Source organism: Bubalus kerabau, chromosome 23, assembly GCF_029407905.1.
Source record: "Bubalus kerabau isolate K-KA32 ecotype Philippines breed swamp buffalo chromosome 23, PCC_UOA_SB_1v2, whole genome shotgun sequence".
Lineage (NCBI taxonomy): Eukaryota > Metazoa > Chordata > Mammalia > Artiodactyla > Bovidae > Bubalus > Bubalus kerabau.
Window position 1 is genome coordinate 27,089,861 of NC_073646.1, and position 10,003 is coordinate 27,099,863.

The 10,003-nt window shown below is 59.4% G+C and overlaps 2 protein-coding genes across 8 annotated transcripts; one reads left to right on the top strand and one right to left on the bottom strand.

Annotated features, from left to right (window-relative positions):
- The first annotated feature begins 101 nt into the window (after positions 1–101).
- Positions 102–3,027, top strand: BOLA2B (bolA family member 2B). Of its 6 annotated transcripts, none has more exons than XM_055562757.1 (4): positions 102–371; positions 461–558; positions 1,932–2,002; positions 2,455–3,027. In XM_055562757.1, the coding sequence occupies exons 1-4, from the start codon at positions 102–104 to the stop codon at positions 2,559–2,561; spliced, it is 546 nt and encodes a 181-aa protein (XP_055418732.1). In that variant the 3' UTR covers positions 2,562–3,027. The 6 variants fall into 6 exon arrangements, with proteins under 6 accessions (XP_055418732.1, XP_055418731.1, XP_055418733.1 ...); XM_055562756.1 differs by having other exon boundaries at positions 1,932–2,000; positions 2,429–3,027; XM_055562758.1 differs by having other exon boundaries at positions 1,932–3,027.
- A 134-nt stretch (positions 3,028–3,161) lies between these two features.
- On the bottom strand, positions 3,162–8,742 carry CORO1A (coronin 1A). 2 transcript variants are annotated; one of them, XM_055562745.1, is made up of 12 exons: positions 8,623–8,719; positions 8,024–8,101; positions 6,886–7,084; positions 5,603–5,725; positions 5,376–5,505; positions 5,105–5,289; positions 4,827–4,946; positions 4,531–4,635; positions 4,272–4,417; positions 4,103–4,160; positions 3,793–4,008; positions 3,162–3,490 (listed from the first exon to the last, which is right to left on the bottom strand). In XM_055562745.1, the coding sequence occupies exons 3-12, from the start codon at positions 7,081–7,083 to the stop codon at positions 3,386–3,388; spliced, it is 1,386 nt and encodes a 461-aa protein (XP_055418720.1). In that variant the 5' UTR covers position 7,084; positions 8,024–8,101; positions 8,623–8,719; the 3' UTR covers positions 3,162–3,385. The 2 variants fall into 2 exon arrangements, with proteins under 2 accessions (XP_055418720.1, XP_055418719.1); XM_055562744.1 differs by lacking the exon at positions 8,024–8,101 and having other exon boundaries at positions 8,623–8,742.
- Between the last annotated feature and the right edge of the window lie 1,261 nt (positions 8,743–10,003).

Below are 10,003 nucleotides of genomic sequence, written 5' to 3' on the forward strand. Positions count from 1 at the left end.
CGTGCACCCTCTCCTAGTTGGAGCTAGGGTGTCCAAACCAGCGCACAGAACCCGGGTTGCTGTTCAGGCGGCGGGTACCGATTAGAGTCCGCTGGAGCCTCATGCTGACTCTGACAGGAGCGGAAACCGAAGGCAGTTGGAAAACTGGGCTTGGGATAGGGCGGAAGTGCCGAGTTTACGGACGTCTTGGTAAGGGCGGAAGTAGGTGCCTCAGCGGAAGTGGCGCCAGTAAGGGCGGAAGCAGTGTGGCTGGCGTCAGAACTGGGGTTCCATCCCCGGTGGGCTGCCACCCTCCCTGGGCTGCCACAATGGAACTCAGTGCCGAGTACCTCCGGGAGAAGCTGCAGCGGGATCTGGAAGCGGAGCACGTGGTGAGTTGAGCGGCCTGGGCTCGTCCAACGAGGGGAACAGGGCTCCTGGGGGGCGGACTTGGCAACATCCACGCCATTCTGCCCCATAGGAAGTGGAGGACACGACTCCCAACCGTTGCGCGTCCAGCTTCCGAGTCCTCGTGGTGTCGGCCAAATTCGAGGGGAAGCCGCTGCTTCAGAGACACCGGTGAGATTCCGGGAACACCTTCTTCAGCGCGGCCCCAGCTCTGGGACCACATACCGGGTCGCTTCCTGAAACCTTAACTCTCACTCCCATCCATAGACCACCACCCCAGGGATCCCGCCTTCGTGGCCCCAGCATCAAATATTGAGACTTAAGCCCTCTACCTCTCTTGTTCCCAGGTCCCGGGGACTACAACCTGGAGGACCCCTCCAGTCTCCCGGCAGACCCTAGCTTCAGGGACCACGACCCAGGCCCCAGCCTGCCCATTTCTAACCCCATCTCTCTCCCAGGCTTGTGAACACTTGCCTAGCAGAAGAGCTCCTGCACATTCACGCTTTTGAGCAGAAAACCCTGACCCCAGAGCAGTGGGCCCGTGAGCAGCAGAAATAAGGGACCCGGACCTGCACCCGCATTAAATTATGAATCAGGGCCATCTTCTGTGTCAGTGTGTTGTGTGTATGGGAGGTGTGCAGAGGCTGGGTCTAGGGCCTGGCTTCTCCCTGCCCTCCACTCTCCATTGTTTTACTTTGGACAAGTCCCTCTCCACACATAGGCCTGTGTCCCTACTTATAAAGTGAAACGTCTGTCTTTAAAGTCCCTTCCGGCGTGGGCCTTGGTGGACTCCTTGGATACTTCCAATACTCACCCAACCCCCCATTCTTTGACCATTTCTGGGCGTTCTGTTCAGTCCTCTTTCAAAATATACAGATGAGAAAGTGCCCAAGGTTTCAGGACCCTGGGAAACTTGCAAACCTCTCCTTCCCAGTATATCACTCCAATGTCAAAGCATAATAGAGGATTCCACATGCCCCCTACAAGTCCTCCACAGCCTCAGGAACCTGGTCCCCCAGCAGGGGCTTCCCAGCGCCTGGAATGCTGGTGTTTTCTAGCCCCTGGAGAAGGTCCTGTGACCCTTTGGTCCTGGGCTTGATGTGGCCACAGCTGCCCCCCAGAGGGAGGTTTTTCTGGGACGGAGAGGTGGGCTGGGCATAGGGGTAGGGTTACAGCAGGAAAGTAAGGTCACCAGAGCCACACAATTGGGGCAGGTGATGCCCTGGTGTCAACACGGGTGACAGGGTTGCCTAGGCCTTACACAGACAAGGTCTCCACGACCCAAGAGGAATAGCAAGTGTCCTAATTGGGGCCAGGGCTCTTTCCGGGAAAGAAATTGTGGGTTTCAACCATCCCACCCACCCTGTTCCTCTGATTTCAAGGCCAGTTTCTTGGCCCCTAAATTACTGTCACAAACACCCCCTCCACCACCACCACCACCTCTCTCTTGTTTCTCTAGCTCCTCGGAGCTAGGAGTCATGGTGAGTAGGGGCTAACCTTTCTGAGTTCCAGGGATCCTTTCCTGAAGTTTTTTTTTTTTTCAGTTTCCCTGGACCAGGAGAACTAGTAACTACTCGCAAGTCTGCTTCACTGGGAGGGCCCAACATCGCATCGTGTGTGTGTGTGTGTGTGTTGGTAGGGTGGGGGTGGGGGGGTTAGGCTCAGACTCCAGCTCCAGATGGTCTGCTTCTCTCTATGCCACACCCCTGATTGGATCCACCCCCCGTGTTCACAGAGCTGTGGCAGAATCCCTCCCCTTTCTATAGATGAGCAACGGAGGCCTGGAGAAAAGGGACTTGCCCAGGGTCACATGGCTTACATAGAGATTGAGGCTCAAGTGGGCAGACAGGGACATTTGTATGGCAAGCCCAAGGGGAGTAGAGGTTCACATGGGACATTTCCTCCTTGCTGGTCCCTGCACGGATGAACGAAGCCCTGCTGTGGCCAGGACACCCATCCTCAATAGCCCTGTGTCCCAGCTCAGGGGGTCACCTGCTAAGTCGGCCATCAAAAACCTACTTCCAACCCCTCTTCCCCCAAGCCCCTCCCCACTCCTTGCCAATACAGGTCCCTCTTATAGAGGCCAGGCCCAGGCAGAAGCCACCGACAAGGCTCAAGCAGCAGCCGCACGGTGCAGGAAAGGCTCTGAACTGGACGGGAAGACTGTGTCATAACTCAGGATCTGCCCTCTCCTGCTCTGCCCCTCAGTTTCCTCACTTGTAAACTAAGGTCAGGCCCACTATTTTGGGCCTAAGCTTCCTCCCTACAAAAAACCCCTTATTTTGATCCCTTGGGCCTACAGCTTGACAGCTGTCATGTAAGCACTGGTTGCTTCATTTCCCCAAGCAGCAGGGTCAGGACAGCTGATGTTGCGGTTGACTAGCAAAGGCAGACTGGGGAGTAAACATGAGAATGACTGAGGCGCCATCCAGGCTAGAGCCCTGAGCAGCCCAGACCTACCAGCTGGAAAGCAGAGCAGGCTCCCCACCTGTATCAGCACAGGGTGGCTCCCCCCTGCCCCACAAAGGCCTGTTCCTATCTGCGGAGGGCGGGGGTTCCCAGGCCCCGGGATCTGCTGCCTGATGATCCGGGATGGAGCTGATGTAATAATGATGGAAATAAAGTGCACACTAAATGGAACGCACTTGAGTCATGCCTGAACCATACCCCAGCCCACACCCACCCCCCTGATCTATGGAAAAATTGGCTTCCATGAAACTAGTCCCTGGTGCCAAAAAGCTCAGGGACCACTGGCCTAGGGTCATCTAGAGGCATCTCTCCAGCCCCTTGCCAGGGGTCAGGCTCATCAAGGCTATGGAGAGGGAAGCACAAGGCAGGTCAGTTCAGCATACCCAGCATCCCCTTGACTAGTCATCAGAGTCTGCGAGGTACCAGAAAATAAAGCCATTTTATTATTATTTTCTTATCTGCCATTGTGGCCTGAGGAGTGGGAATGGAAGGGAGGGAGGCGAGGCTGTCGGCCCCAGCCGATGGTCCTCTACTTGGCCTGGACTGTCTCCTCCAGCCTATCCAAGCGCTTCTGCAGCTCCTGCACCGTGGCCTGGAGCTTCCTCATCTCCTCCTCCAGCCGGGATATGGCATCCTGGGGAACCCCACGCAGCATTAGCCCCAGCCCCTCCTGGGCCACTAGGCCTCCTCCCTTGAGCCCCCAGGGCTTGGACCCCTTTGCCTCTCATCCAGAGAACTGCAGGCCTATAAGCCTGGAACCTGTTTTCTGAGGCCTCAGGATTATCCACTCCCACCCCCCAAAGGATCCCCAATATTGTGTATGTAGCTGCCCCCAAACGCCAGCCTCTTTCCACTGGGTCAGTGACCACATCAGTAGCAGCCCCTGCCCTACCCCACCTTCCTGCCCTGGTTCCCAGGCTCCCATCTGCCTCTCACCGAGCTGGGAGCACCACTGGCCTCAGGTGCCGTCCTCTTGCGCCCAGTGTCCAGGCCCCGGTTGACCCTCAGTTCCCGGCTCTTGGGGGGCACGTAGCCATCTTTGAGGGAGATGAGGAGGGGCCCAGCATCCCGACCCGCCAGCCACTCCTCAGCCGTGAGGGCAGCATCAGGCCCTGCAGTGGGCGGGTACAGGTCTTCCTGGAACAGGTCCGACTGTGGGGCAAGGCCAGGACTGGTTAAGAGAGTGCTCAGGCCACACCACCACCCGACCACTCCGAGAGCCTGAGGGGGGACGTGGGAGCATCACCTTTCTAGGCACCGTCATGGCAATGGGTTCACACTTCCGCTCGTGCAGCTTGTAGAATCTGTGGAAACGGGAAGGTGAGCAGTGCCCACAGCATGGCTGGGACTAAAGGTCAGCATGGGGGTCAGCGCTGCCCAAGGAGCACACTCAGGTCAGGGGCAGGGGCAGTCACCTGGCAATCTCACACTTGTTCACCTCCAGACCACGTTTGGGCATGTAGCCCATTCCACGCTGGGACTCCTTGGAACTGAACATGGAGAGATAGTGCAGGAACGGGGCCTCAGAGGTGATCTCGAAGTACCGGATAGAGCTGTCCCCCTGCAGGCAGTAGGTGCATGGGAGGGTCAACACCAGCAGATGCCTCCAGCTGTGGTCCTTTCTAAGTCCCCCTGCCCACCTCGCTCCCCTGACCCCCTGCCCAGCGGGGTCACCTTGCCACAGAGGTAGACGATGTTGGTGTCAGGGTCAAAGAAGGGCAGCAGGACACCACTGCTCGTGTCCAGTTCCTGCAAGGACAGTGGCTCCTCCAGGTGCTTCTGTAGAGATGGGCAGGAGACAACCATGAGCCGGGCCGTGTCAGGACTCCACCACTGGAGGAGTGGGGCCCAGGGCTGAGAGGCCAACCAGCGGAAACCCCCATCTCATGGCGGATAAACAGGCCCTGCCCTTCCAGCCAGGCACATGGCGGGGCAGAGGGTACTAAACCTGGTCCCTGCCCAGCACTCACCGTGTCCCACAGTGCCACCTGCCGCTCGCTCATGCGGCTGAAGCCCGTGGTCAGGATCTTTCCATCGGATACAAACACGGCACGCACGGGCCGGGTCCCCTCATGGGGACGGTCTTTCTCCTGGAAGGAAAGGGAGGGGACCAGTCAGGCATCCGCACACACCCTCTAAGGGCCAGGCCCCAGCTGGGAGCTGGAGACGGCGGCATATAAGGGGGCCTCATCGGGGGTGGGGGGCAGGGAGGGGTTAAGCTCTAGGGTCAAAGGTCAAGGCAACTCACAGCTACTATGGTGCCTTTTCGGGGCTCAATGATGCGGACTCGCTTGTCACGGCAGGAGGTACAGATGAGGGCGCCATCTCGGCTCCAGTCCACGCTGTAGATGGTGTCCGGGTGCACGTTGGAGCCCAGCGTCAGCACGGCCGCCCCCGTGCCCACGTCCCACACCAGGATCACATTGTCGCAACCTGGGCGATGTACCCAGTGTCAAAAGCCAGGAGCCTCCCCCCTCACTATCAGGCAACCAGCCCTCCCTGCGTCTCCCCCTTGGCACCTGCACTGAGCAGCACGTTCTGGGCCGTGGGGTGCCAGGCCACAATGCCCACGCGCTTGGTGTGGCCCTCCAGGGTGACGACAGGCTCCCGCAGGGGCAGCATCAGGCCCCCATCAGGGATCTCCCACACCTACAGAGAAGAGGTGAGCGAGTGAGTCTTGGTGGCACCCAACATCAGCTCTAGTGCCTGAGCCCCCTCCTGGCCCCTGGGTCCCCCCCACACTCACCATGACGGAGCAGTCCTCGGAGCCACTGGCAATGACGTTATCATTGTGTGGGCACCAGGCGATGTCCAGCACCGGGGCCGTGTGGCCACAGACCATAGGCGCATTCTTGTCTACACGGCCAGTCTGGAGGACACAGCGGGGCTTCTGAGGGAGGTGCTCTGGCCCTCTAAACCCAATCCCACCTCCCCATGCCCCTTCAGAGAGGCACAGAGGGAAAAGTTGTGGGGTCCCTGGGAGGCAGAGAGGGGCCTAGGGTGGGAGGATTTGGGGCTCTTCCCCAGTCCCAGAGCTGTCTGGGCAACTCAGAGGGCTGGCCACAGGTAGCGCAGGATGGACATGCAGGCTTGGTCCTGCCCCTCTGTCAGACCCTGGCCAAGTTCCTGCCAGCTCCATCTCAGCTTCTTATCCGTGTCCTGGAGCCTGGTACCCCCACCCTCACCCCCACCCCAGATTTTTCCATGGCACGACAGGCCAGGCCCCCAGCGTGAGACAGGCTGAGGGTGTGGTTGTATCAGGGCTGGGGTTCCCCAGGGAAGCGTGTGTGAATGATGGGGCTGTGGAAACAGGTCCCCACGCAAGGACAAGGATGGGGAAGTCTGTTATAACGGGTTTGAAATGGCTGCTTCCGGGGACAGCTGCTACAGCAGGGTTTCCTGTGTGAAGCGCGGGCCCAGCTCTTACTCCGACAACCACTTCCTCTTCTCTATGTTTCCATCGGGCCTTTTAAGGTAACAACTGAGGGCCCATCTCCCCTTCCTGTCTCACCCCCCAAGAGCACGGGAGTGTGCTGGGGCGGGGGGTACGCAGACAACAGGGAGGGTAGGATTTGAGGGAGACCAGGGTTGGCGGAGGGGGAGAGGGTCTCTTACCTCATCCCTGCCTGTGAGCTGGGAGCCACTGAGCTCGCTGGGTTCCCAGGGGCTCAGGGAGGTCCCTCCAAACCCTAAGAGCACTGCTGGGCCCGCCCAGACCCCATCCCAGGCCTCTCTGTGCAGGAGAAAGCTCCAGGCTGAGACTTGGGAGGGCTAATCCTGGGTCTGCAGGACTTGCTATTTGGCACTTCCCGTGTCACCCCCAACCCTGAGCTTCAGCTCCATCCGAGCGCTGCATGGAGGCACTGCAGGAAGCGTAAGGTTCATGTGGCTCAACCCGGTTTTGCAGAGGACAACACTGCGGCCCGGGATGGCTGGGTGACAGTCACCTCATCGGGGCCACCAGGGGGCCACTAGTGACCTGAGGTCCCCTTAGGAGGAGGACCTGTCCCCAGGGCTCCAGGGGCTCACCTTGCCCAGGGGCAGCACCAGGAAGGCCCCTCCCCCGCTGGCCTCACAGATCAGGGCCACGAATTTGGGGTTGACAGCGCAGAAGCCACTATCCCAGGTGTTCTGTGAGACGCGCACATCCTCATAGCACTGGTCGGCCTTGGCCGGCTGTCCAAACACGTGGCGGAACTTGCTGGAACGGACCACCTGCCGGCTCATCCTGGTGAAAGAGGGGTGAAAAGCTTTTCTCCCCTCAGGTCAACCCTGACCTTCCAGTGGCCCCCATCTCTCCCAGGACACCCACCCCTCAGTCTGGCGGTCATGGTCTCAGCTAACTTCCCTGCCGCTCTCCTGTCACTGATATCCGGCTACCCTTATACATGCCTTGCCCACCCCTCCTCATTCCTGGCTGACCTGCAAGGCCCACCGTCTCAACCCATCCCAGGCCTGGCTTCCGTACCCTCGGCCTCCACAGCAGAGCCTGGGGTGAGGGGTAGCACCTAGTGCCAACTTGACCGCGGACTGGCTGACAGACACAGGGCCCATCCTCTCTGACGGGCCACCCTCCATGGCCTCAGGACAACAGCTTGGAGGGTGCACTCAGCCTCAGCGTCCAGACCTCACACCCTCACACCCACATGAGGAGCCGCCTAAAAGGCAGAGGCCCTCCCCACCTCTAGGCCCAGGCTGGACACATGGAGGGAAATGGCATGTGGGTTTGCCTGGGAGGCATGTCCCCCGTGGCCGGAGGGCTTCCCAGCGGGTCTCTGGGCACCAGAAGCAGGCAGATGGCTGGGGTCCCAGCATCTCCTCCTTCTCACACCTCATCTTCTTGCCCCAACTTAAGCAGGTGCCCTTAAGTGCCTTCTCCACCCCACTGAAGCCATCCACAGGAAGGAAGCGGCCGGTGCTCACTTATCAGAGGTGCAGCGAGAACGATTTTCCTCCACGGCTGCGTGGACAGCGAGCAGAGCCAAGGGACCTGCCTCTGGCTCCCCAGGCTCCAGGCCCCATGCTGGGGCCCCAAAGCATCTTCTGCCAGCCTGGTGTGGGGGTCCCATGGCCTCTCCTCCACCGCCTCCCTCGTGCCTAGCCCTTCTCCCTTGGAGCTCCCGCCACCCTCACCCACCCTGGGACTGGAGGAGGCTTGTGGATCCACCTGTCCAGAAAGCGGATGAGGCGCCTGTGAGAGGAGCTGGCTGGGGTCAGGGGACTCGTCCAGGAGGGAAGCCTGGGTCTGGGAACAGGGGAGCCCCAAATTGGAGGCTGGGAGACAGGAAGCCATCGCCCCACCCTGCCTCCTCCCCCACCGCAGGTACCAGGCCCCGGAAACCACGGAAAGGGGAACTTGGCCTTTTCTTGTTTTGCTCTCAACCCCTTCCTGTCTCCAAGCTCAGGGCAGCTACTGGGCTCACCCCACCCTGCCCCTCACCGCCACCCCAAAGACTCCGTTCTGGGGAGAGGCCGGCCGGCGGGTGTCCTGACCCCCGGGCTCCCCCACCTCCATCTTGGCTGCGTGGTCCCTCACCCTCGCCCCCTCACGGAGCTCTGGGACACACGGGTGGACCCTCCCACGCGCACCCACACGCTCAGGCGAGTCCCTCCACGCGGGGCGTGGACGGGCCCTGTCCCCACCTCAGAGCCAGCGGCTCTGACAGTCTGTCCACCCCCACGGCCGGCTTCTGCCAAGCTCTCGCCTGCCCCACAGGTGGCCCAGGGCAGCGATGCCGAGCCCGGGTCGCCGGGCTCCAGCCTTACCTGCGGCTGAGAGATGAGCGACCCCTCAGACGGAGGAGGGCGAGGAGGAGGAGGAGGAGGAGGAAGAAGCCGGCGGAGCCTGAGACCGTCCGCGGAGGATGCTCTTGTCAAGACAATGAATGAGAAGCGGCGGCGCCCGCCTCCTCAGGGGTGGCAGCGCCCCTTTGGGCGGAGCTCTTAAAGGGGAGAGCCCTTCCCTCCGCCGAGGCGCCGCCTCGCCCACCAGCCCGCAGCCTCCCCTCCCTTCCCGCCGCGGCGCTCAGCGCCTCAGCTGCCAATTCCAAACCAAAACAGATGCTGCTGGCCAGTCGCTGAGAATCTAATCTTCACTTTTTTAATGTCAAATATGCAAAAATAACCTGTTCCTTCTTCCCTTCTCCAGCCCACCCCCAGCCTACTCGCCATCCTTTCCCTGGCATTCATAAAATGGCCCATCAGTTCCCTCAAAGTGGGCCTTAGTATAGCCCCCATCCTTAGCAAAGGCTGTGTTACCATCTCTCTGCCCCACCTCCAGTCAGGGAACAAGTGGTGGGGGGCCGCAAAGAGGAGGGGGAACATTGTGTCCACCTGCACCCAGGAGACCTGGGGTCTATTCAGGCCCCTACATGTACAAATGGGTGGCCTTGGGAGGGTCACTTAACCTCTCTGGGTGTGTCTTCACCTAGAAGCACCCCGCCCTGCCTGCCTCCCGGGGGCATATGACATAATTTGGTGTTATAGAGGTGAAAGAGTCAGAGTTTCTGCCCCAAAGAGCTCTCAGCCCACTGGAAGGACACGCACAAATTAACAGCTCCAAGAACTAAGCAGAAGCTGGAGCCTGGACTTGAGACTCAAGAGGAAAGGGTTCATTCCCATCCTTTGGTTCAGAGACTGTGTCATGGAGGTTGCCATGTGAAGGTTCAAGAAAGGCTACTCCAGAATCAGATGCTTTATGGATTTGACTCCCAGATGTCACACCTCCTGAGTGATCTTGGGCGGATTCCCTAACCTCCTTCAGCAGCCTCAGTTTCTCCATCTGAAACAGCGTCTGACTCACCTCATGACGTTATAAGAACAGAAAGCCTTCTGCACCTCATCCAAAGTGTAGCAAGTGCTTAATACTACCTGGCATGTAGGAAAAGTGAGCCCACACAGAGGACTGCCGATGCAAGATATGAGCAGACATATTCTAGACATCATTTGAGTAACTGGTCAAGCTGTGCCTGAATCCCTTAACCTGTAATAGGTTCCCTTTCCCAATTAAGTCAATGCATTTGAGTTGGATTTCTGGCATTTACACCCGAAAGAGTTCTGACTGGTACACCTGCCAGGAAGGAGACAGGACCACAGGCCCTTCCAAGGTGCAAGATACACATAGTAAAGAGGAACTGAAGTGCTGAAC